General features: G+C 36.0%; 1 protein-coding gene and 1 long non-coding RNA gene across 2 annotated transcripts in view; both read right to left on the bottom strand.

The window, feature by feature from the left end:
* Nucleotides 1-864, bottom strand: part of LOC146544537 (uncharacterized) — a 50,759-nt gene extending 49,895 nt beyond the window's left edge. Inside the window, exon 1 of the long non-coding RNA XR_014882793.1 lies at nt 691-864. This is a non-coding gene — a long non-coding RNA (uncharacterized LOC146544537). The remainder of the gene's footprint in view (nt 1-690) is intronic.
* Nucleotides 865-7,861: 6,997 nt separating this feature from the next.
* On the bottom strand, nt 7,862-26,137 carry RNF212 (ring finger protein 212). Its single transcript, XM_085221931.1, has 11 exons — nt 26,026-26,137; nt 24,415-24,476; nt 21,018-21,092; nt 17,763-17,819; nt 15,322-15,380; nt 14,038-14,102; nt 13,870-13,939; nt 13,126-13,171; nt 12,514-12,577; nt 10,909-10,978; nt 7,862-10,114 (listed from the first exon to the last, which is right to left on the bottom strand). The coding sequence occupies exons 1-11, from the start codon at nt 26,135-26,137 to the stop codon at nt 9,898-9,900; spliced, it is 897 nt and encodes a 298-aa protein (XP_085078057.1). The 3' UTR covers nt 7,862-9,897.
* Nucleotides 26,138-26,984: the final 847 nt, after the last annotated feature.

Raw genomic sequence — 26,984 nt, 5'->3', positions numbered from 1 at the left:
ATCTCAGGCTTTGTTTGTTTTTGTCTGAGTTAAATTAGTCCTGCAGTGCTATTTCACTCTCATTAGACACCAGGAAGGCTACACAACGTAGCATTGAGCTGAAGGAAAAGTTCAGACAGAGTTCACATCTAATTATATGTTCCAGGTTCCCCATAGCAAGGAAACCTTGAGGTGAAGTGGATTCAAGCGTGCCTGATACAGCTGAGTCACACACTCTGGTGCCCAAACATTGTTGCATCTGCTGGGCTTCCCTCAGTGGTGAAATAACACCAATTAATATTAAATGTTTACTGAAAAATTGTTGAGAACTCTGTTATAAATGTCAGAGTTACACGTAACATAAATATTTATGACAGAGTAGCATAACTAGGCATAGCTGGGACCCCAAGGAAGGATGTACAGAGGTACTACCATTTGGTATATATATGTATATATATTGCTTTTCTAAATAATCTATAAAGTTAAAATATATTGTGATGTTTTGATGGGGTTTTTTTGTTAATGTTCACGCTAAATAAACAGCCCCAGACTATAAAGATATTTTCTGTACTGCCAACATAATGACATCAGACTTACAGAAAAGAATTCAGATGTAATCCTTACTAATTCTGAAATACAGAATCACAGAATCATAGAATTATTACAGTTGGAATAGACCCCTAAGATCCCCAAGTCCAACTGTCAACCCACCTGTCACCGTGCCACTAACAACGTCCCTCAGCTCCACAGGTACATTGTTCTTGAACACCTCCAGCAACAGTGACTCCACTACCTCTCTAGGCAGCCTGTTCCAGGGCATCACCACTCTTCTGGGAAGAAATGGTTCCTAATATCCAACCTGAATCTCCCTTTGTTCAAAATAAGGCCATTCCTTCTCATCCTATCAGTGCTACCTGGAAGAAGAGGCCGACCCACTCCTTTCTACAACTTCCTTTTAAGGAGTCACAGACAGCGATAAGGTCTCCCCTGAGCCTCCTCTTCTCCAAACTGACCAATCCCAGTTCCATCTGCCCCTCCCCACAAGACTTGTGCTCCAGACCCTTCGCAGCTCTGTTGCTCTTCTTTGTTGATTTCCCATTTATAAGAATCTGGTAGCCTTAAGCTTGACAGTTTATGGAATTATCTTCCAAAACTCAAGCATTTATCTCCTTTTTCAAACCACTAAAACCCTGACATGCATAGGAACAGCAAGCAGTGTTTCACCCAAATTTGACTTTATAGCAGTTGCTCCTTTCGTGCAGTGTGAAATTGATTGGTTGCTCTGTTTTAAAAATAATTACTGGCAGCAAGTAGTTATATTCCAGGCACCCCTGCCCAAAAAGCTTCACAAAGGATAAAACTGTGCAGATGGCCAGCATCACATCTCACTCCTGTCCCACTTGGTTGCATTTGCTTGCTGGAGCAAAGTCACTGCTGGGTGCTGGGCCCCTCAATGGCAAAGTCTGGCCTGTGGCCATTGACGTGGCATTGCTGGGAAATGTTAATGCACTATTTCAGGATCTGCTTCTTTCTGCTTAAAAGGAAAATGTAAGAGTTTCTATCCCCTGAGAAGTCACAACTTTCACTGCCTTGGGCTATAAAGAATGTGGATTAAACACTATGTAAAGTTGGGGAACACATATTGCTTTTACACTGGTATCTCATTAAAAGTGATCTATGCAGTAATATGGCATTGTAAAGGGAGTAATCAAACTGTTCAATACTGATGAATGGTAATTCGGTAAAGTAGGACATCGATTAGCGTACTGTGAGAAAGCTCTAAAGCACTCCACATAAACTTCAGGTTTTTTATGCAGAAGCAAATTAATTTTTGGAAACAGGCTGCATTTACAAATTTTGGAAACTATACGAAGCACAGCAGGGATTCCAGTTTATTGCCTAACAAAAGCTATTACTCTTTTAACAGTTCTGACAGGCACAGCTGAGTCTTACAAGATCTATTCTCCCCTCTCCAGTTCTGTTTTTCCCTCTCAAACAGTCTGTTGCCATATTAACGATCAATTGAGAAAATTTGCAGTTACCTTAGCAGTAAATTTTGGAGATCTGATTGTTTTATTTATATCTTCCTCAACTGAGGAAACTGTGCAAGGTTTAACCACTGCAAATGACAGCAAGCTTTACAATGTGTATGTGCTTCATACACAGGGCATGTATATTTGTGATGTTTATTTTATAGCTTTCATCTTTAGCAGTAATATTTGCAGTAAGTAAATGAGGTGAGTTTTAAGGGATAGTTTGGAACAAAGATTGTCCTAAGGGTGCTCAAGTTCTAGCAAGCTGAAATGTTGGCATGTATGAAAAATACCTATGAAGTCACCCTTTGGTCTGAATGACAGAGCTAGAGTGCTTAGAGAAGATTAGAAGATTTTACCACTGACAAGCTACAATAATTAGTAATAGGCTGTAGTAAACTCAGTCTGTGTGGTAGAGGAGGAGGAGTGCAAGGCACTGATACTCAAGGACTCCAAAGACATTTCCATGCCCCAGCATGGATTTGGCTTTTTGTCCCATCTACCCATTCCTACAGAGATGCCAAGAACTGCCATTGTCAGCCCATCCATAAGACTCAAAAATCCCTGTTCCTGAACTCTTTAAGTCTGCTGTCTCATCTGCTGTGCAAAAAGGCTCCAGGAATCTTCACATTATTATTAGCTGGCAGTGAATTACGGTGTGAAACAAGAGTGGCTGCAGCTGGGTTACAGCTTGCACAGCTCCCAGATTGAAGCTGAACTGGAAATGTGCAGCAGCTTTCCTCTAAATCCATAACCACAGCATCATGTTGGCAAGAGCAAGCAAAGGTACGGTTCCACCATGTCCACATGCATCCATAGCAGGGTACCAGTTACTGAGCCTCATACATGTCCTGCAAAATGGTAATTTGACAAAGAGTTTACTCTGGGTGTTTTTTTAACAGGGAGACAAGGCTGCACTACCCAGCACATTGTATGTGCCATGGGTTGTGAGAATACCCACTATGTTTAAAAAAAACCCTTAATATATGTAAAAGCTGCTTTACATTTCATTCACACATTTTCCACAAGAACTATTGAAAACCCTGACAAAGTGATATATGAGCAAATAAAATGTGAGTTTACTGCATAAGGCTCACACTGTTTCTCATACATTTTTTCTCAAAACCCACTGTGCCACCCAAATGTCATTGAGATGTGACTTTCCACACAGATATATAAATTGCAAGTTTTCAAAATACTGGGCTAAGGCTATTAAAACACACTGCTTTAAACTTGCACCAAAATCAGAGGATATGAAGGAAGCAGACAATTGGCAGAATGGGCCTTTCCGCTACATTTGTCAGTAAGACCTATAAGTTGGGAAAATGATGCTTTCTGGAAAATAGCACTAATGTATTTGCCGTGTGCTATGTTAGAAGGTTTTTAGTCTAACAGTCTGCAAACTTGGTAGTTCACACACAAACTGGAGTTGCTTTTTTTAGGTTTCTGTAAATATTTAATATATGGTGCTGTAGCATTACAAGGCTGTGTTGCTTTTATTCCAACACACGGTGTAGACTATTGGTATGCTGTGAAATGCTGTTAGGAATAACTGCTCTATGGCTGTGAAAATGTGCAATTCCCCTGCTTCACGATTGTTACTTATTCCTTAAACTATTTATTCCTTAAGTAGAAAAGCTGTAGAATTTGTAATTTGTAATGAATTTGTAAAAGATATGCTAGCCATTTCTATGCACTAAAGACATAGCAATAGAAGGGGAAATACAAATATAGAAAGCTAGAAATGCTCATTTCAGAGTTCACAGTGAACAGAACAGGAAAGAAAATCCAGATATGTGCATCTATTCCTAAAAACTTGACACCAAGGAATAGAAAGAGCAGAATCGTGACAAGAGGCATTCAATCAGCTCTTGTTTTGGCTGCCTTTGTTTCTCCCTTCTTTGAATATGCCTGGACCAGTCCACCACTGATGTCACATGGGCAACAGAAAGGACAATGTGCATGAGCAGGGAGAAAAGCTGAGTGAGACTGGAAGGTGGTTCTTTGCCCTGAAAAAGTTCCCCAGTGATCCAAACTGATTTTTTTTTTTCCTCCTCCCCTTACCCTGCCTTCCACCTCCCATCTAGTTTTTCCTGCTTCTCTCACCAATTCATAAAGCTCCCATGTTACAGACAGATGTGAACATAACAGCAAACACGTACAGAGCTGATCCCCTTTCAGGCCAGCTCTTGTTTCCAGATTGAGGTCAAAATCTAACTCAGACTGAACTGGGTAATCCCAAACGGCCCATCTGCTCCTTACTGTCATTCCACAAAGCCTTGTTTATCACCACCCGCTGTCACTACCAGCTCTCTGCCCTTCTGCCTATTTGAAATCAGTTGAGTTCAGAGGAACTGAAGGTGGTTGAAATGTCTTTTTCACTGTACTCTGCACAGCCAAATTCATAAAGACACAGATGCAGTCAGACCATCTCCAAAGTCAGCTTCTGTTTGGCTCAACACTGTGCTGGACAAGGATGTCAAACATGGCTGTAACATATGCTTGGTTAAAGTAGAGGCCAAAAAAAGCCTTTAGGAATGTCTACCAGGACTGATCTTCATTTTCCTCTTTTTGTTTTGTTTCCTCCAGATTCTTAGCATGGTGATAGATAGCCTTTGATCTTGTTATGGAGGCTGACCGGAAATGTGTTGTATGCCTTTCTTCCAAATGCTCTGTGCTGGTTAGCAAAAAGAAAAAGGAAAAAAAACACAAAAAAAACACAAAAACAAAACAAAACAAAAAAAAACCAACACCTAAACACTTGCATGGGGTAGAGTGCCAAAATTAAAGTGGATTATTTCAGCGATGTTGACTTTTTGCAGACCTTTTTTCTGCACGTGGGTCTTGGCAGCACTGCTGGATAAGTTTTAGAAGATTTCAAGGTGGACTGGGGTATAGAACAGCCCTCTTCCTGACTTTGGTAGGTTCTAAATAGGTGTAGAATAAGTCAGATCAGTGGGCTGTTGTTTTTTTTATGGGCAGAGCTCTGAAGGACCTTTCCCATGTTGTTTTCAGTTATGGAACAGAAACAGTTTTCCTATTTTGCAGATGGTACAGAGTAAACAACTTCATAACATTGCTTGTTTGCTGACTCCTAACTCTGAAAAGCATTCAATACTCATACCCATGTCCCTCCTCACCATCCCATGAAAGTTCCTTCTCTATCTTCTCAAGACAACCGACATCCTAGTCCCTACTATCTTCTTGTGAGTCCAGGACAAACATTCAGCATCTATCCATGGGACAAAGCATCAGTGCTGTAAACATAAATGACAGAAGTCTGACCAGAGGTCATGGGATTCACCAGCCAAAGGAGCCTTGAGCAGGAAATCACTAACCTTCTCCGTGAAGATTTTCAACCAGCCAAATCTTCTGCAAATCATGCAGTTTCCCTTGTAAAGTTTTGTAGCAGTCGATGGTGCTGGTGCTGCGCTCAATTTAGAATTGACATGAGAAGTGTCGTTCTTAAGAAGGATGTTTCTATCCTCATAGGAGAGATTGGTAGGAAGAGCTTGACACAACTGCACGTCTGACCATCAGCAACAGAACGTGCACCTTAGGGGCAGATTAAGCTGATCTGCAGACTGGCAGAACACGAGATTTCAAAACCAAGTAGCAGCAATTTCACATTTTAATTGGCACAATTGTAGAAAATGCTACTTGGCAAGTATCAAATATTATGCCTAACAGACTCAGCTTTTGTCTACCATAGACTTCTTTTATATTACTAAGCAATAAATACACATGATGTTACCTTATATGGTATAAATATCACCTTGTGAAAAAGATAAGTGATGACTGTGAAATGAAGTTGAAGCTGGCAACGATAATGCAAACAAGAGGCCAGCTTAAGCATCCATGGTGACCTTACTGCATGAATAATATGATTCTGACTAGTAATAAAATCTTTTCTTCATACACACATAAAACACCCTTGTGGTGAAATATATACACTCCTGTGTTCTCTCCCACAAAACTGCAAAAGAAAAATTAGTGCTATCCTACAAGTTAAAGCCAGAAAGCTTCAGACAGAAAGACTGAAAAGAATTCATGGATCACTCAGTCTGTGTTTTTCAAAGCTATACACCACGCTGTCTTCTCTCAGAAGTGTTGAGTAACCACTGTGAGGGTGCATTGACCCTATCCTCGTGAACTAGCACACTGCCAAAGTACTCTGCTCCATTTCCCAGTATTAGGTCTAACTAATTTCTTCCTTCAGACCACCGTTGTAACTCCACAAACATGACTAATCTCTGCTTCTATTATTTTTTCTGAAGTTTTTGAAATACTCGTCTGAATTACTGGTTTAACATTCAGTATAGTTTATTCAGTCCTCCTCTTTTGTTTCATATTCAGATGCTTTTCTGATATTTTATCTTCAGACTCAAACATCACTTTATTGCACTTCTTTGTATTATCTTTTGCTTTTCTATAAAAATCCCAAATTGTAAAAGCCAATATAAGTACTCCACTTACCCAAATGAGTGGTAGAACTAAATCTGTTTAGAGGTAAGTTAGCACCCTCTGGTGTATCAATAGTGTACTGCAAATTTTCTTTAAGATAAACGAGGGTAATTCATCTCCAAAGTGAGAAAATATCAGTGAAGATGGATACCTAGGACCTGAATACAGTGACTTTTGTGCTTACTGTCAGATGGAGGAAACTGTTGTGGTTTTGGCTGTTTTGTTTTGTTTTTAGTATATTCTTATATTTATATATTTTTAATTTGTTTTGGACTTCTTGTTTCATCTGAACTGGGATGCCTTGAATGTCACTCAAAGGCATTTCTGCTTGACATGTAGAGATGCTTTTGACTGTGATCCTGGGTGATGACTCCACAGTGAGATAAGATACGATAGAAAATTAAAGAAATTATAAATAATATCTTCTTGTGAGACAAACAAATAAAAAGCCATTGAGGGACACTTAGAATGGAAGATGGCAACAGTATTCTACTGGCCTCATTTTTTCAAGCTATTCTAGCTCATCTTCAAGTAGAGAACAGTTAGAACTTAGATAATTTGATTACTCTTTCACTCATTATATGTCTATGTTATTGTAAAATCAAGTCTTTCAAACAGAAAATTGCTTGAAAGGAAATTTGATTTGAAATCCCACTAAAAATTTTAAGAACATTGAGGAGGAGAAAATACACAAACTGTCCCATGGTAAAAAATTAAAGCAATTACGATTTAAGAACTTCACACTGAAATAAGTGAAATGTAGATCTGAGAATTGATGAAGAAGCTCCTGGTCCAGAGATGTTCACAAACCAATTATTTCTCAATCTATTTTATTCTCTTTCAAGTGGCATGCTTGAAGTTTGTGTAGTAAACAGCTAAGTAGGCAGCAAAAATGAAAAACACCTTTGTACTCTCTTTACTTTCTTTTAGGTCAAACAAAACATTTTAACCCAAAAGAAGTTGTATCATTCACTTGGTGGACTTAGTATCAAAAATATCCTATAGTTTTCCTATTTTTTAAATAGGGCTAAAGTTAGGCAAAAACGAAACTGTTATTCAGTCCAGCAAAATTTATCCAGACATACACAGTAATGGTGAGAATTTCAATGGAAGAGGTAGCAGCCTGGGACCTTCCAGACAGAGCATTCATTCACTGTTCTATGAGAGGAAAGGTAGTCTCTGGCATGATGTATCTCTTCAAACCAGTTCCTCCATTTCATTGCATTTTTGAGAAGACAGCATTGCTACCTAAATCAAATGATAAGCTTCTTGGAATGTTGTGTGTTACAAGTTCTGAAGAGTCTATTAGACTCTGATTACCCTCAAACCATACTCCTTACCGTGCAAACAAAAAGTAATCTCTTGAATAAGAACCCAAATTTGGATTTTGGAATCAAATGTGTATTTGATTTAATGTCTAACAGTAAAATATTTTTTGGACTGGGGTTCATCTGTACAGGCGCAACTATTTAAAATCAGTTCTGCTGCAGTTCAATGCATTTACAGGACGAAGAGCTCATTGAATATAAAAGCATTTTTTTTATCTTAACACTTCATTAACAAAGGCAATTTATTTTTACAATTCTTACAATATATTTTAAACCAAAATTCCTTTAAAAAGCCAGAATCTTTTGTAATCCTGCTTAAAGTTACTATAGATTTAACTGGCAAGTTCAGCAATGTTTTAGATACATTATTCATGCTGAATAATAGTTGTTTTATGCTACTTTGACATTTTATAGAAATTACAAACACTTTGATATCCAACAACAGTGCACAGCTTTTCAAAATGCTTATTGAACAAAATAAATCACAGATTTTTGCTTATCTTTCTGCTGTTTGTCCTCCAAAACTAGCTGATCCTAGAATAGGAATACAAACAGAAATATTTTAGTAAGTTCTAAAGAAAACTTTATTCATGTAAACCATTTGGGGAAGAAAGAAAGTAAAAATGAATAAAAGTTTAAAAAATAAGATATATTTTGATGATAATTTTTACAGTATTTTATGAATGCTCCTTTTTATTTACATAAAATATTTATCTTTCTGTTGAAGAATGTGTCCTATTCCAATTTCAGCTGCAGAAATGAAAGTTCAAAGTAAATATTGTTGTTCTGTCTGTGAACTAAATTAGCTTGAAAACATATAACTCAAAGAAAACCAGTACTTCAGTTCCATATAGCTGCTTATTTTAATAAGGTAGATTTTCTACTCTGTTTTTCTTATAGAACCTGCAAGGCTTATGCATTATTTCACACGCAGCAATTCCAGATTTAAAGCAGTTATGAGATATTCAAGTTCAGTAAGTATTCATAATTTGAGTATGAGAGAGTTTTTTAAAGCATGTAAATTAGTTTTCACTTATGATGTCACTTTTGCAATGCAAAGAATTAATCTGCCCCAGTGGAACTGCAGACTACACGTCTCTGGATTGGTCACTATGTGACTACACTTGCTAGCTTTATGCTAAACTCAACAGCACTCAATAATCATTACCCTGGAATAAGTCTCTTTTTTTTTTCTTTTGTCATGTGAGGATATTTATGTGGATGTCTTGTTGACAGCAAGGTCCATAAGAAATGTGGAGACAGAAAATCTCTCAAGTAAGGGAACAATATAAGGTCTGTAAAATTGATGGGCTTGGGAAGATCACTACTGAAGACTGTGATTGGGTAGCAAGTAATAATAAGATAAATGAATTTTGTATAGTTCAGAATATGGGAAAAACAGCTTGCAGATATGACTACAAGTATCATCTAAGCCTTTCCTCCCAAACTAAATGCATCTTCCTTTCTTTTCCTAATGCTCAGATCACTAACATTTCTTACCTTACAAATGCTGCAATTTCCTTTTGTGCTCCCTTTTTTTCTTCACTGAATATGGAGAGACATCCACTGTCACTCACTTTCTACAGCACTTCAGGTTTTTTTTGTACAGAAACTGTTTCCCATTTATTCCTTTTATTATAGACAGGTTTTTTTTCTGTCATTCTTACATGTCAGCTCAAATATTCTGCTTTATTAAGGAATTCCTGCTGATGATTTCAGTCTTGCTATGACTGCTACTGATTCACTACACTTGTGTCACTAAAGCTTTTCTATTATCTGCTCTTTACTTGAGACTACATGATTAGATTTGCCAAATTGTTTAGAATTTTACTAGAAAACAATGTGGAAATGATCAAATTTAAACCTCTTAAAATATTATTCTGGGTGAAGCAAGATACTTTGTTGCACTGAAGATTAAGGCTAAATATGGATCATAAGTATCAACATTTTCCACACATAGCAGGTAGCCTACTTTCAATTTGCAAATATCATTTTTATGTTGCATAATTTATTATTTACTCTTTTGCAGTAAATAAGTCATTCACAAGCATATATTACGCTGATTTTCTTTCAGGAAAAAGTGCTAAATGTTGTTATTTTCTCAGATACTTGCCTAAATGTTGTCTTTGTAGAATTCCAGAGATGGTGATTGGAGGTCTTGCTACAGATGACTGTGGTGAAGGTAACGTAAATTGATACAATGGAGGAGTTCTGAAATCAGAAGCAGACCATGATCCCCTCCTACTGCTTTGTGATCCAGATGGTGATACAAGTGAACATCCATTATGTGGTCGTCCTATAGGTGTGGATCTATTAATGAAAATTAGTAATGGATAAGATTTGAGACTGCTTTCACAGAACAAGAGACTTCAAAACCCTTTTAATTCCTATTGTTAATATCTTAACAGAAAATACAAAGTATTCTTGTGTTCTACAGATTCCTCATCAGATTTTTAGATATGATATCTATGTATAGTAAAAAGCAGAAGAAAAATGGTCTAATCCAAGAATCTGAGATGGAAAAGAAATATTCTATTGCATATATTTAAAATTTATGCTAAGGAGGCACATTGAGCTTGATTGTAGACTACAAGACTATCTTTTTCTGTAACCATTTTATATCTCTTTTATTGATAGTTATAGTTCTAAAAAATTAAGATATTTTCACTACTTAGATGAAAAACATTAAAAGACCCATGACTCACCCAATGAAGATGTTTGGCTTAATCAGAGAATAACTCTTGTGTAGATACTACATTTATATTCTTGCCTTGCAGAAGAGTTACTAAGCAGAGTGCTTATTCCACATTCTTAGTTGAAATTAACTACCCTTTGTATAAAAGCACCATGACTTCAGGTATTCATGGGTACAGGAACTCAGATTATCTCTGCACATTTTTGAAGAAAGTACTTTCAAAACATAATCTTCAAATAACATTAACTTTTGTATAGGTGATAGCTAGTAACCTATGCAAATGTTTCACAGTAACATTCCTTAAGATGTAAAATATAGCCTTTCAACGTACAGATTTATAAACACTAGGCAAGAGTTAAATTTCAGTGTCTCACAAGAGATTTAACAGCATTAAAAGGTTTTTAATTACCTTGAAGATACTGCTGTACTTTGACTTGACGTTATTCCAGATGACTGAGAACTTCTGTAGGACACACTACCTGTAAGAGTTACATTTTTTAGAACAGAGCCAAAATGAATTATCCTCTTTAATTAGGAGATCGTTTTGGAAAATATTATTAATGCCTTAATTGCATTATTTAGGACAAATTCACAATCAGTTTATTCAAGAATGAGAATCACTGCAAAATTACAATAGAAAATTATATATATGGGAATGGCTGATAAAATGAAGTTGTTGTGTCATTTCAGAAAGAATTAAAATAACTCTAAAAATAATAATTAAAAAAAAAACATTTAGAGTGATTTAGCTCAAACAAGACATTTACTGAAGTACACTGCATGTGGCTGCAGATGGATTCTCCTAACTGTTGAAGCCAGTTGTAAGATAAATCATATCATAGAATCATACAATGGCCTGGGTTCAAAAGGACCACAGTGATCATCCAATTCCAACCCCCTGCTATGTGCAGGGTCGCCAACCAGCAGACCAGGCTGCCCAGAGCCACATCCAGCCTGGCCTTGAATGCCTCCAGGGATGGGGCATCCACAGCCTCCTTGGGCAACCTGTTCCAGTGTCTCACCACCCTCTGGGTGGAAAACTTCTTCCTAATTTCTGACCTAAACCTCCCCTGTCTCAGTTTAAAACCATTCCCCCTTGTCCTATCACTATCCACCCTCGTAAACAGCCGTTCCCCTTCCTGTTTATACGCTCCCTTCAAGTACTGGAAGGCCACAATGAGGTCTCCTGAGAGCCCTCTCTTCTCCAAGCTAAACAAAGATTGCAGAGAATGGACTATTGCAGAACCGTGCTGAATGTAAGACTGAGAATAGGAGGGACACAGAAATGGCAGAGACCTGCAGAGCATTAGAAATTCTGGGAAACTCCTCACAAACAAACAATGCCTAAAGAAATCACACTATTTTCAATTGGCTGTCATTTATGTCTTATTTACACAAGACAGCCACCCAAGATCTTAACAGACAAAAGGGAAAGAAAGCACAGTTAGGTAAAATGTCTTCAACTTAAATATAGTGATAGCATGCCTAAAAAAAGAGAAGAAATTCTTCACCTAAATTCTTCATATTTACTTTTGTTTACAAAATAAGCTTTAATTTTGTTACAAAATATTTCTCTAACTTCAGTTTAGTTTCCTCCCTTCCCTCAAGTGATTTTTAACATAATATTTTGGACAATGTCAGTTTCTGGTAACTATATACAAACTAGCATAATCATGAAGGCCAGTGGAAGGCCAATAACACATAATTTAAGTATGTATGTTTTGTTCAACCACATCATTACTGTATTTTCTTTAGACATGTTGACTATGGTTGTGAATAAATCAGTAAATGTCACAAAAAAAAAATATTCAGAGAACAGAGGAGGTAAGTACTGGGAAAACTATTCCATTCATCATTTTTAACCATTTCCCATCTGCTGAATTCGATATGATGAATTCTTTACACCTCAACACAATTCACATTTTGACAGTGAAGTGCTAATGCAACAATTTTAATTTATTAATTCCCTTAAAGTGATACATTTTGTTCCATTAACAACTTTCTTCTCACATACCCATGCGTCCATCCTGCGGTGGAGTTATAACTGACAATCTTACTGGACCAGTCATTGTCTCAGGCTAAAAGAAAAATATAGTATTAATTACAGCGTATAAGTACATTCATTATTAATGTATTTTAAGCAAGAGTGTTACTGTTTGGAAGACTATAAACCTGAAGATTTCTGGCAGTCTCCACTTCAAAGCTTTTCATGGCACTAAAATGCAAAATCTCAGAACTAAGTTACAGTTTTTAGAGAGACAAAGTTTATAATGATTTAAAAGCTGTCTGGACATTGTTTGGGACAGCTGGTGGCCCTGCTTGAACAGAAGTTTGGAGAAGATGACCTCTAGAGGCCCATTCCAACCTCAGCTATTCTGTAATTCTGTGATACATGGAGAAAAGAATTCTAGAAGAATGGTGTTGAGGCTCATTTCTTTTTTATTCTGTTTTGGGGAACTTCTACTTAGCTGAAGTGAGTACGAATTGGTCTGAACTGGAGGCAGCCTGGTTTGCTGAAGAGAAAGGAAGTCAGGAGAGCAGTGATCTTTTTTCTACAGTATTAACGGGGTTGGAGAAACCAAAGATGTATATTTATAATTACACACACACACATACAGAAACTTACTTTCCTCATTGGTGAAGGTACAGGATCAACCTCCATTGACTCCATTCTTACAATAAATGTCAAAAGAAGTATGATATTGAAATTAAAAATAGCACATTCTTTATAATGACTAAAATTATGTAAAATTTACTAATAACAAAAAATGTAACACGTTATATATATGAGTATGCTGCACCTGTTCCAAAACTCACCATCAGCTGATACTGAGGTTGGTTTAGATATTTACCAAGAAATTTATTTTATATCATACTCACTCATTTGTCACTTGTCAACACTACAAGGGCATTTTGAATTATTATTTTTTTAATGAATAAATACAGATATCTTTTAGTTTGAGTGAGATGTATGTTCAATTTATTTAAAATTAAATAGGCATTGAATGCCTTGCTGAAGTTCATCCTATCTAAATAACTACAGTGTAAATATAGCTGTCTGTACAAGATCATTTATATATTCCCCTACAGTTAAAATTACAATTAATTACTCTGTCTGTACAGAACATCTCTAGAATAAGGTGCATCATGCCATCTAGTGAGTACAAAGGCAATCTATAAAACTAGCTATTATGTACTCTAGGATAGATATCCCCAGTTCCTCTATCCTAACACAGTTTGCAGAAACAAATAACAAATCAGAAAAAGATACTCATTTTAAACTCACTCTAAAAGACTTTGTTTGGGGTATAAGATATTACAACATTGTCATTCTTTAGATTTCCATTTAAAATTAAGGATTTGCACCTACGTTTCAGAAGTAGAAGGATGACTAAGTTGACGAGAATATGAGGAGTACCCATTCAGTCTTCTTGAAGGCACTGAAGTTATTAAAGAATTTTAAAAAATTAATATTAGAATATTGTTATGTCCACTAATATGCATTCCACTGTCAATATCTTAAACCAGTGTTTCTTACTGGAAAGTGGATTTCTGCTTGTACTGGCAAATGGCAGTTGAGTAGCTTGCTGAGGAGGTTTCATACTAAAAGTGAAAAAGAAACATGGATATAAACTGAAGGATGGTTTGGTTATCTCATATTTCTAGCTGGTGAATATCAAAGTACTTTTTATACATTAATAGCTGGTTTTAACACGACATTGTTTAACAGGAAGCAAAGTATGCAGTACATTTGAGCAGCTATTAAGTTTGTCTTTTCTATATAATGTCTACATTAGTCACTGCATGCTCAGTAGTATAAATTTAAGAAAACATTATGATCTTTAATGGTATGAGATTGTATGGAACAACATGGCCATTTCATGGAACAACATATTAAAATATAACAACTTATGATCTGCAACTGTGTCAAAAATCTTCATTTGCATGTATACATTTGCCCAACTTAAAAAAATCTGAATTTCAAAGGAAATATTGGCAGCTACGTAAAACTGATACTTCTGCCAATAATTGCACAAAGGAAGAACAGGTCTGCTGAGCATATGAGGAGATCCCTTAGGTCACACTGTCTTGATAGTATTCTGTGAGAATTCAAAAGAACTCTGTAGTTATTATAAGCAAGGTGCCAGTTATGTGAGATGCAGAGAAGTAAAAGGAGGCAGTGGATAAAAATATACAAGCTATGATAATCCCTCTAGCTTCCTTTATGGTGTTTTTCTTTTGGTTATATTACACCAAGGACCACAAGAAAGCATAACACGGTATTATTTGCATACCAGAGTCAAAAGAAAGTCTATACTAAAAATGGAAAACCAATACAAAAGTAAAGTAATAAAGATCAACAGTATTGTGCTATTAAATTGCTGTCTTCATGAACTGTCTTATCGAGGCTATTTCAGGATCCTTATTCACTGATAATCATAAATGTGATAAGATGGAGAAGGATTCCTTTGAAGAAGTGGAATCCATAGGGAGTAGAATATTTTAAATATACTCAAAGGACTCTAAAGAAGACCAAGCCTGTCAAAGTATTTTTCCAGAAGTTTTTGAAGACTTTTAGTGTAAGCACTGATTTGAATTTAAAAATAAAACAATTTTTTCCTTGGGGGGGGGGGGGCGGGGGGGGAGGGAGATGATCTGATGACAGAAATCACTTTTCATTCATTTTTGAAAAAAATACTTTTCTTCCATTTCTACAACATGAGAAAAAGGCAAAGAAAGCATTTTGAAATTGTTTTATCAATTAAATCTACTGTAATCTGATTACAAAAATCATTTACTTCTGCTGCATTAAACCTCTTACCATTGTATCTGATGGAGTTGTTGTCTTGCTTTCCTCAGAGATTCTTCCAGCTTTACTCTCTGTGACATAAAAATTTAAACAAGCTGTCTTTGTAAGATGTACAATTCCATTTTTACACTGCTAGCATTCCAAAGCATTGAAAGGTTGTGCTTTTTGGTTTTAATCTTAGATTATCACTGCCATTCCAGATTTACTATTAGATACAAGGGGCCAAGTCTGTAGCTGTTACATGGATACATTACCCAGACAGTCCTAAAAACATAAACTGCTTTTTAGCACCTACAGACTTTGTTTATCTTTTCTTAAGAAGCATAATACTGGATAAATGAACACTAAGAAAGTCATCTAAAATAGTTTTCTTCTATTTTTCTTTCCTACATCTGATTCCTATACTGATATACTAAGGTGCTTTCAATAATTCAACAGCAGTTCAAGCTAACCAGGGAGTTCTTTGTTGAGTGGAGGTTAGCAAATGTGATTCCAATCTACAAGAGGGGCAGGAAGGAGGACCCAGAGAATTACAGACATGTTAGATCTCAATCCCATGGCAGTTGGTGGAGTGGATCACCTTGTGTGCTATCACAGGACAAATGGGAGTGATCAGAAGCCAGAATGAATTTGAAAAAAGGCAGTTATGTCTGACTAACCTGATCTCCTTCTATGACAAGATAACCTGCTTACTAGGTGAGGGAAAGGGTATGAATTTTGTTTACCTCAGTTTCAGTAAAACATTTGACAATGTCTTAGGGTATTCTCCTGGAGAACCTGGCTGCTCATGGCTTGGCCAGGTATATGAGGGGATTGATCGAGTGCACCCTTTAATTTTGTAGATTCTAATAGATTAGGACAGGATTTTTGGATCTGCTTGAGGGTAGGAAGGCTTTGCAGAAGGAACTGGATAGGCTGCATAGATGGGTTGTGTTCAATTGCAGCCCCATGCAGCAGTGTAGACTAGGGGAAGAATGCCTGGAAAAGCTGCCTGGAGGAAAAAGACCTGGGAATGTTGAACATACAGCTGAAAATGAGTCAGCAGTGCACCAAGGTGGCCAAGCACAGATTGCTTCGGAAACATTGAGGCCAGCCTCTTTGTATGAGCCACTGTTGAGAATGCACCTCCAATACAGTGTTCAGTTTTTGGCCTCTCGTTACAAGAAGGATATGCAGTTGCTCAAGCATGGGTGCTCTCCAACCTAGATGATTCTACAGTTCCACAATACAAAAGTTATAGAGCATTTAATATGGGATTACCAGAAGAAGATACCAATAACAGCATTTCCAAAACACCAAGTACCATATGTCCATATTTTTATTCCTGATTCAAAATGTATTCAGTTCTTGGAAATATCTTTTTGTAGTAAGTTTACGTGAAGAGTATTTCTAATTGTGCTAGAGATATGACAAAAAAATCTCCATTAAAAAATGTTACCAGCTAGTAGAGTTCAAAGAACATTAAGTCAGTTCCCTATTACGTGCATTTTTAGGGTTATTCATTACATGATCATATATTACTTTTTATGGAGCATGTTAAAATTTATTCAACAGCTTCAATGCTGCATATGTATTTTATCCTTAATTTCCTGTGTGGCTTAAATTATTTATTACTTCACACTATTTATATTTTCATTTGAATTATAACTTTTGTGAACTTATCATGCTACTCAGAATATTTTTAAAATTCCTTTAACACGTTTCCTCCTTCATCTTTACAAGATCATACTATTTGTGGGAGGTATTGCATGTTATTACAGATGTGAAGCTTTGCAAAACATTTTAAAGACAAAATGTGGATGTAGGACCAGGTTTTTTAATACTTCTTATTTGTTTTTCCTAATTTAAGCCAGGTTTGATTAAGAGAGTGACCAGCACAGATATCAAGAACAGTGTACCTGCCACTCTCTAGAACTTATCATTTTAATACCAAAATGCTTTAAAGAAGTTAGACAACTATTCAGTTTTCAGCATTTCTGGGTTCCAGAAGAATACAGGTGTTAAGTTTTCAGGAATATAAACAAGTGTCCATACCACACATAACACACCTACACTCTGGGATCTGAAACTCGCAGAAAAAGCAACAAACTTTTATCTAGATCATGAGAGCTGTTGGTTGCATGTGACAAGGATGATGTACTGAAAGAAAGAAGGAGACCACAAACAAGATAGGCAAGCATGAGAATCCTTTTTGTGAGTTCTTCCCAGAAACCAGAGTCCATGCAGAGGAGGGTGGCAGGAAAAAGCATAGTATGATGTATCTGAGTTTTCCTCTGTCATTTCACACTTAGGACACACATGGAGTGTTGGTCCACCAGTAAGGACAGAAAGGAGACAATGCTGAAAAAGGATCCTAAGTATTCTAATAAACAGTGAATACATTTTGTAAAACATAAACAAAGTAATAAAGCAAACATAACAAACAAAAATAAGAAAATCACAGTTAGATTTACCTTTTCTCTTTGGTATGCTAGCAAATGTTTACGATTTTTTTCTTGAAATTCTGAAATCTAAAAATAAAATTTGACACAGTCATATCTAGCTTCAACTAATTACATTTATGCAACCTCACCAAAGAAGGCATATTTTTTTCTACTTTGATAAGCACTTAACATATCCTTAATATTACTGATTAAACCTTCTTCCAAAGAAAACATGCCATGTCCAAAATATTATTCAGATATAGAAAGTCTTAGAAAGATTAATTTAGTACAACCTACCCTAGAGTTGGCAGATTTATTTCATTGAATTTGTATTTTAACACTGTTCAATAATAATGTAAAGAAATTGGAAAGACAGTTTACTTGTAGTGTTTCTTATCCATTAGTGCTAAGCAAATACATAAAATTAATGGTAACATAAAAAGTAATGTGTCTTACTGGCAACTATAACTTGCCTTGTAAAACTGTCTTGTTAATTAAAAAATAATTGTTAGTCATGCTATCAGGTGATGTGTAAGCACTTCATGTTGTGTCCAGGTGAGGATCATAAACCATGACACGTTAATAATAAAGAGATGCAATCCAAGCAGGACAAGAGCTTGCTGAACAAATTACAATAGGCAGAAGCTTACTAATAAATCTTTCTTCTGACATATTAAGAGAAAGAAAATTTATAGAAAATATGCAGCCAAGAATACTCAGAGAAGAGAAACCCATAGTGGAGTAGGTAACTGAAATTGTTACTTTTGATTCACAGTGCAAGATCCTAGGAGGTTCCCAATGGATACTTATCAAAAGATGAGAAGTATCTCCTGAAGAACTGATAAAAGAAATATTCAGAAGGGAACAATCAGAATTCCTCACATACTAAATTTCTAATTAAAATTCTAATTAAGAATTTTCAATTCTTAAAAGCTAATAAGTAAGCAAGTAAAAAAAAATCAGTCAGATCATAGAACCATAGAACCTTTAGAGCTGGAAGGGAAAACTTTAAAGGCCACCTAGTCCAATTCCTCTGCAACGAACAGGGGGGATATTCACAGCTAGATCAGATTGCCCAGGGCCTGATAAGAGCCCCTGATCCTTAAAAGTCTCCAGGGACAGGGCATCCACCACATCTCTGGGCAACCTGTTCCAGTGCCTCACCACCTTTACTGTAAAAGACTTTTTCCTTACATCTAACTTAAACATACCTTCTTTAAGATTGAAATCATTTCCCCTTGTTCTACCACAACAGACCCTGCTAAAATGTCTGTCCCCTTCTTTCCTGTAGCCCCTCTTTAGATATTGAAAGGCCGCTATCAGGTCACCTCAAAGCATTCTCCAAATTTTTGGTTAAAAAACAACAATAGGCAACATCATCATTTCAGGGTCAACGTGTATGATGATACTGTATCCTGAGTCTTCTTACCATCTCAGAAAGGATATAGTAGCTCTGGAAACAATTCAGATAAATTAGAGGTATTAAATAGCAGCAATACAAAGAATGACTGAATCGATTACAAGTCTTCATTGCTGGCAAAGAGATAGCTGAAGATGGGGTATGCTAGCAGTCTAAAGCTAATGAATAGCACAGAGAACTTGGGAGTTGTTGCTTTTCCTCTTGTACAGGATGCAAGAAATCAAATGATAGCAAGAAATCAGATAGCAAGATAAAACATGCAAAAAAGGAAATAGTCATCACATTGCATACAACTTGCAGACATCCTATTATGTAATAGATGCTAAATATTCAGAAAACGACTTGAAAATTACAAGAAGAAAAGCTTTTGAAATCCATGGTACCATCTCTACCTTGAGAAATCCTTGTGCCATAAACTGCTTAACAGTAGGAGCCTGTTCTGAAGACAAATCACTACACAGGAGCCTTGTTCCCATATGCTCTCCTAAGCACAAGCTGTTGTGATTAATTACTAGACTATAAACTGTTTTCCTCTAGCATAGAACAAGCTTATTTTATGTCCTTTGATGCCAGTGGAAATTCTGACCAATTCTTGATTTTTTCCAGATTTTACATGGCCATTTATTTCCTATAGGTTATCTCAAACTACCAAAATAACAATCTTAAGCTTTCAAGATCATGTCCCTCATTTCTTTTCTTTGGCATTACAGAAGTTTGCATTCAGATGTAATCGATAATACAGACCTCTGGATTTGTTCAGTTTACAGAATAAACTACATGTCTTTCTACATGGTATGTCTCACATGACAGAGGAAGGCTTCTTGTTTACCTTGTGTCAGGAAGAGGATCGCTGTGAAAAAGGACTGTGCTCAACTTTGGAAAAGCTTGTGAAGTACAGCAAATCTGTAATCACCATTGTCAGTTAGGAGATTTCTAAGATGAAGAGAAAAGCTGATTTTCCCTTAATTTTCCCCTTATTATTTTTCTAGTGGATCAGTAAGCTCACTACAAGATCAAACAGGTACTGGCACAAAACAAACAAAAGTTGCAGGTCAATTCAGGAAGGATGCGTGACTTACAGTACAACCTAGAGTGGCTGAAGCCGCCAATGAAATGTTCCGTAAGAGACAAGGAGGAGAAATCTCAAAGCCAGGCTGAAGATATGGAGAAGGAGAAAAAGCAGTGGGAGCATATATGTATTCGTTTAACCCAAAAAGTTACTTAAGTTCATGGAGCAGAAACTAAGACTGAAGGAAGGGGTCCAGTCTGGATTTTATGGAAGGCGGAGAGGAAATATTTATTGAAATCTTTTCTTGTTTCTGATTTAAGAAACAGTCAGATCAGAGTATGGGGTTCTTTTTTCATTTTTTAGTAATCATATTGTTCTCATTTTTATTGTTCTTATTTTTAATAAATCTAGCTTTTGAGATCACAGATTTTCCTAAGTAGCTTACTCTGTTAAAGAAAAAAAGTAAAAAAAAAAAACAAGCAGCATTCATTTCAGAGCTTTTGCCAGCCTAGATTTTTACTATGTAACTGCATATTCCTAAAATTATTGTATATTATCTGGGACTGTTGAAGATTCTGGAAGATTTCATTTTTCATTTCATGGCATTGAAAGTGATTTTACATCATCAAAATAACCAGAACTAGTGGTCTGCAGAGAGATTTTGAAAACATAAGCAAAGGACATGATAAACAGTTTATGCTTTCTTAAGAACTTTAAAACTGTGAAATTAAAAAAACAAGGAGAATAACAGTCAAATAATGTAAGGCATTCATTCATGTATTTTTTCTACTTTCAAAAAAAGCAGTAGAAGTTTCTAATTATTTTACACAATTAAAAAGTTTTAAAGGTGATTCACCTGTGTTATTTCTTTTGAATATTTCTTGCACAGTGTGTCTATTCCCATGAACAGTGACTGAATTTCAGGACTTGTCTAGCAGGAAAATAAAGTATAGCAAGGTTAGTACCTTTTCTTGCAAGATCTATTATACAAAACATTTTATGAAATGTTCCTTAAAGTGAATAACATAGAATGTAGATAAATCAAAAATGGACAGATTAGGAGTAGGATAATACAGAAACTGAAAACAAGCTCAGTTTTATTTATTATATAAATTAAATATCTGGAAGGCTTTGTGATTTTTGTATAACTGCATTGCTCACACACTTATTGTAACAAAGACAGTAAAAATTTTCCAGAGGACATAAGAAACTACAAACAAAATATATCCCCAAAACAATTACACTGGCTATAGTGCTAGGCTAAAATATTACAGACTGGCAGTAATCAGTGATCACAGTTCAAGCTCCTTCACCTGAGAACCTTACCTGATTTCTAACGTAACTGCAAATAGCTTTTCAAAATGAAAAATCTAGTCTAAGTAAATAAATAAAACATCTATTTTTTAAACTGGAAGCAAAAACCATACTGACACATTTACTGGTAAGACAAGATATAAGCAGAAAATAGACATTTGTTATGTAAGGAATCACCTTTCAAAAACCAGTAAAAGAGCACTAAAACCATTGCCAGCAAAATAGAAATTAATACTTCAAGTTCTGCAGAGTCTCCGAAAGTTTAAAGATTTGAAAAATGAAAGAAAGATGGATTATTTAAATAAATAAGAAATAGGCCACCTATGAATGGATCAACATTTCTTCTGAGCTACCAAGAAATTAGATAAGTGCTATCACTTAAATTGGAAATATTACATTGAAATAACAAAAGAAGGAAGCTTTCCTCCATGTGGGAATGCACAAACATATATAGAGACAACATTTTTATCTACTCCAGAAATAGTATAACACTGGTCAGATAACCATGAGTAGATAACAGCTTCGTTTCCCAAACCTGCCTTCAGTGTGTATTCTATATATTTTTTTTACAATACGTAGAAGTGAGTCTCATGTATATGAGAAATCATTATGTGAGAAGTTAAAGTAATAACTTCAATTTGCTGCAGATTTTTATCTTTTGTTTCCCATGTCCTGATATCTGTACAGCCATGTCCTGTACCGCAATCCAGCTGAGCAGGGATGGCATGCACACACTGTTACTCCAACACTGTGCATGTGGCTGCCAAATGTACTTCTGCTTACTGATAAGATGAACTTGCATTTCTCTCAGCAGGGGAACTAAACTGCTTCTCCTTGTTTTCCCCAGCTACCAATTTTCAAAGACAGGAGGAAATAAATAGTATTTGAATATCCTCTGCCCTTTGAATTTGGTTGACATTAGCCAAAGCATTCAAAAAGTTCCACCTGGTGAACAGACAGAATGAGAAAGAAAAAAGCTAACAGAGCAGTGGTACAGTCTAACCTATCTAAGGAATTAGAGTAAATAAAAAACAAACATGACAAAGTATCAGTGAAAATATATTTGAAGTCTTTAAGATGTATTCATAGGGGACGGCACTAGAAATTTATTTAGAGTTCTGGCAGAGCAACAGCTTTGGTTTGAGTCTCTGTTTGATCCCGAAAGAAATAAAAATAAACTTTGTTGCTGATTTGTAAACTCTTTAAAATGAAGGACTGTAGAAAACATTTTAAATATTATTTGTTGCATGGAGGAGTAGCAGATGTTAACAAGATAGTCTGAAATCATGAACAGTGAGATTTTGTTTTATCAGAAAGCTTAATGATCCTCTTGGAAAGAGCAAGTGAGGACCATAGGAGGAAAGTAGAAAGGTGACTGGCATGCACTGATGTAAAGATAAGAATATTTAATGTATGGATGTTGATTACAGCAATATACAATTTAGTGAGGACTTTTAACACATTTACAAGACTTCCTACTCATTGAGAATGCCATAGCACAAGCATAGAAAGGTTTCCAGATATATTTCCACCCAGATCCCTAAATTATACAGCCTTAAGACTTTTTTCTATGCATCTTTAATTAACATTCCAATCATTTTATCTGTTCTTAATCAAGGCTAAGTAATCATCATTAATGTCTTTTTTTAAAGAATATGGTAATTTGCCTCCTTTCTGTCCTCCAGAGCAATGGCAGGTTCTAATGAAACACCCATTGCATTTTTTAATTTCCTTCAGTATATTTAAATTACATTATCAAGTTGAAATGCTGCAATTTAACACAGATCTAACTCAGAATTTAGCTTTGTTTTGAGCAAGAGGCTGGACAAGATGACCTCCAGAGTCCTCTAACAACCTAAATTATTCTATGAGTGAAATTGATAATAAAACTTACATCTAAGTAAGCCGATAATGAAGGCTTATTAAAATGCCTCTTTTTGAGGTTCTCTGCATTTCTTTTCTGGTTTATTTGATTGTTTTTTCTTGTTGATTGTTCTTCTGTTCATTGTTCTTTCTAATTATATTGGCATTTGACTCTTTTGCTGCAATGGTTTACTTTTTGGTAGCATTGTCCTCTTCAGGTTTCAGTATTCATGTACATATCAGCTCAATTTTAAACACAGATAGAGAAATCATGCTTTTCTCCAAGGTCACCTCTTCATGGTTAGTCTCAAACTGTCCTCTAGTTCACATGCATTACTGCCTTATAGCTTTATATAACTGCTGTTTTAACTGTATTGAATGCCTTGAGTGCTTTTCTTCTACACTTCTAAGGCATTCTTGTCTCTTAGCCAGGTGTCACTCTAGGAAAATATGAATATTTTCAAAGCTCCCTTATGAAATCAGCTAAGTAGAAGATGGTTCTTGGAGAAACATCTTCTGGTTCCATGGGAGAAATGAGAAAATTAAATATTTCTAATGATTTCTTAAGAGAATTAAAAGCTATTCGTTGCCTTGTGAATAATTCTTATCAATAGTCCGTATCATTTAATATTCAGAGGGTCATGAGGAAAACAAGCTTAAGAGAAAATAAGGAGAAAAAGACCAATAAACTTGAAAACATCAATGAGCCAGCATGCAAATTTTCTTGAGTCACACAAATTAATTCATTACAGTTCACTTTCTCTGATGTACAAATATTTTTCATATTTAGATAGGTTACTGATGTTACAAAGTAGCCAGTCACATTTTTTGAAAATGCCTGAGTGATTTACAGTCCAATGGAATCAGAGGACATAAAAAGTCTATGTAGACTTTTCTTTGAAGATCTGTAAAACTAAAAGCAGTATAGTGCAAAAGAATTCAAGGCTACCAAGCTATCATCAATAAATATTCATGTCACAGTTGGCAAACGGAAGTATTTTGTAATGCAAATAATTTAGCTGTTAAACAAACCACAGATTAATGCAATATAATAATAGTACTAAAGCTCCATTTACCTCTTTTGAAAGGAATACTGTACGACAAGGAGTTCTGCAGATCAAACATTCATCTTTTTTGCCTGTAAGGTAAAGACAACTTAAAATATACATCAAGTGGAATAGATATTGTATACAATTTTAATAGAATTTGTTGCCTAAACCTGTGTTTTGAGCTTATAGAAGAAATGTGAATGTTATATAAGAAATTCAAATAAACAAGAATAAAGACTTCGAGTCTGCAGCCCAGTACACACAATTGTATGTGAATGTCATCACGTGTTAATCCTGCAAATCAGTATTCATGTAAATGATTTTATGAATATCATTAGTGTCACTGAATGCAGGTGACTTTTTGTTCCTTTGATTTAAATAGGACTAGTTGCCTGGTTTAATTAAGTGCATGCTTAAGTGCACTAATGAATTACAGCCAACCAGATATATGACTTTTCAGTTTGAGGTTTAGTTTTACTCTATAGATAAAATATATGAAACCTTAACTTCAAAGAATTAATAATTTCTCCTTGTTCTTCTTTTCTGTGAAAAAATTAATTACCTTTTAAATCCCTTTCTAAAACTTTATTACTTTTTAAATGTCTCTTTGATTATTTGCAAATGTATTAGCAACTACCTCTAGTAAATGCATATGACTACAATAAATTTGATAATTTTATTAGATGCTCCCTGTCTAAGAGTTCTAAAGATCAATGTTCTTAAGCATCTTTAAAGAGGATAACATTTCATTATCACTGAGTTCAGAAAAAAAATGGTGTTTCAGAGACTTTTTTTGCCAAATTATAATAACAACAGAAAGAGAACCCGTGATGCATGTTCAATCAGCCAGCATGTTATATTTATATCCTCTCTCTTCTATAGCAACAATGCAAAATCTTTTAGGCAAAAGACTTATTTTTAATTATGAAACGAAGATATACCACTTTTTCTGCTACACTTAATAAAAGTAAGGCATCTCATATGACCTAGAAGGGAAAAATATTAATGTCTGTTATTTTTCTCTTTTGAAAAGGAGCTTTTCTATTCCCCTATATTCTTTCCAGAGATCCTCATGGGAGAACACCACAGGATTCCCAAAATATGTCTCAGAAACTGAGCGTAGCACATAAGAGCTTCAAAACATCACCTACAATCCCCCTAACCCTCCTGAAATTTTTGTAGCATTTCACTGACAATACTGAGGTTTAAAATGTCCTCAGACTAGTAGCAAAGTCTATTCTGGAATTACAAATTCTTTATTTTTACAAACCGTTCTCTCACTAATGAAGATGCATGCCCTTTCCAAAATGAGACAGAGGAGATTTTTATCTTTTTTTTTTTTTTATAATGCAGGCATGGATCATAAGCATCTGGGCTCAATTTTTATTTAGATGTTTAAGGCTTGTTCTCAAAGTCAGATACCTCAGCCAGATTCATCTGGAAGCCTTCACAGGTTGCTTTTGCAAATTAATCAGTGGCAGCAATTGAAGAGGTTTATCAATAACAGGAGGCCAACAAAAGGAAAGGCTTTTCTTTTTTCCCCACACAGTGAGTGGAAAATGCTTATGGGGAAGGTAAAGATGTGCACGTCAGCAGTGCCTGGCTGGAGCAGAAAGCCTGGCCTGTGGCAGCCATTACCTTTTTGGAGGCAGAGCTCACAGATGACATGGCCACAGCTGGTGAAGATAAACCGTGGCGAGGCCTTGCGAGGCTCGCAGAAGCAGGAGTTGCAAAATACTCGGATGGCCATGGGGTGGAAAGGCAGAAGAGGCTTCAAGGAGTGTGAGGGTGAGGTGGACACCCACCCGCGAGGCCTACAGGCCTGCCTCTATCATGTCCATCTGTCCTGAGCCCTGAGCTGACAGCTGGCTGCACCCCTTCTCCACCCTCTGTGGAGAGCAGGGGGAAGAAGGATTTAACCCTCACTCCACAATAACAGGGGCTTTGCAGCCACTTGCCACCAAACCTGAGAGGGTGCCCACACAGAGGGTGCTCTCTGTGAGGTTTCCTCCCTCCTTCCACAGGTGACAGAGCCTCAGCAGGGCTCTGTGTGGGCGCTTCGCCATGAGTCCTCATCACAGACACACAGGCTGCATAGGAGCCTTAAGAAGTCTGTTGCCCCCAGAGAGCTGCGACTCAGCTTCTGCTCTCTACATTAGTTAGGAATCTTGAAGGACACCAAAAACATTTCACTGAAGCAGAGATATTAAATAAAAAAAATTCTAAGAAAGACTGAAGCGCTCTCTAGCTGAGATGTGAAGTCCCAGTGCTTGTTTGTGGTTAAACATAATACTGAAGAGTTTAATCATCTCTTCTGTGAGTTCTGACATGGTGCTTGCCCTTGGTTTAAAAGCATAATTGCATTTTAAGTGAGGTTATTTATATTTATTATTGGGGTGTATTAGGAGCCTTACACTAAATATCAGCCAAAGCCTGACCCTGTTGTTAAGATTTCTTCTTCAAATTCACATACCATATAGGTGTAACTCATGTTTCTTCTTTCGCAAAACCAAACATTTTGTTACAAGACATATTGTAAATGGGTACTCTATAGAAGTGAATTTAATAACGCTCACATATTGGTCATCTCAAGTGAC

The sequence above is a fragment of the Meleagris gallopavo genome, chromosome 4, assembly GCF_905368555.1.
Source record: "Meleagris gallopavo chromosome 4, MGAL_WU_HG_1.1, whole genome shotgun sequence".
NCBI classification, from domain to species: domain Eukaryota; kingdom Metazoa; phylum Chordata; class Aves; order Galliformes; family Phasianidae; genus Meleagris; species Meleagris gallopavo.
This window is presented reverse-complemented; position numbering and strand designations above follow the sequence as displayed.

Excerpts from the sequence above, each read along its gene's own strand:
- RNF212 (XM_085221931.1), bottom strand. The coding sequence starts at position 26,137 with ATGGCCATCCGAGTATTTTGCAACTCCTGCTTCTGCGAGCCTCGCAAG. Across the intron at positions 13,940-14,037 it reads AAGCAGAAATCCACTTTCCA|TGCCTTCAAGAAGACTGAAT; the intron begins GTAAGAAACACT and ends TAATAACTTCAG. Across the intron at positions 10,115-10,908 it reads AGTACAGCAGTATCTTCAAG|ATCCACACCTATAGGACGAC; the intron begins GTAATTAAAAAC and ends TTTCATTAATAG.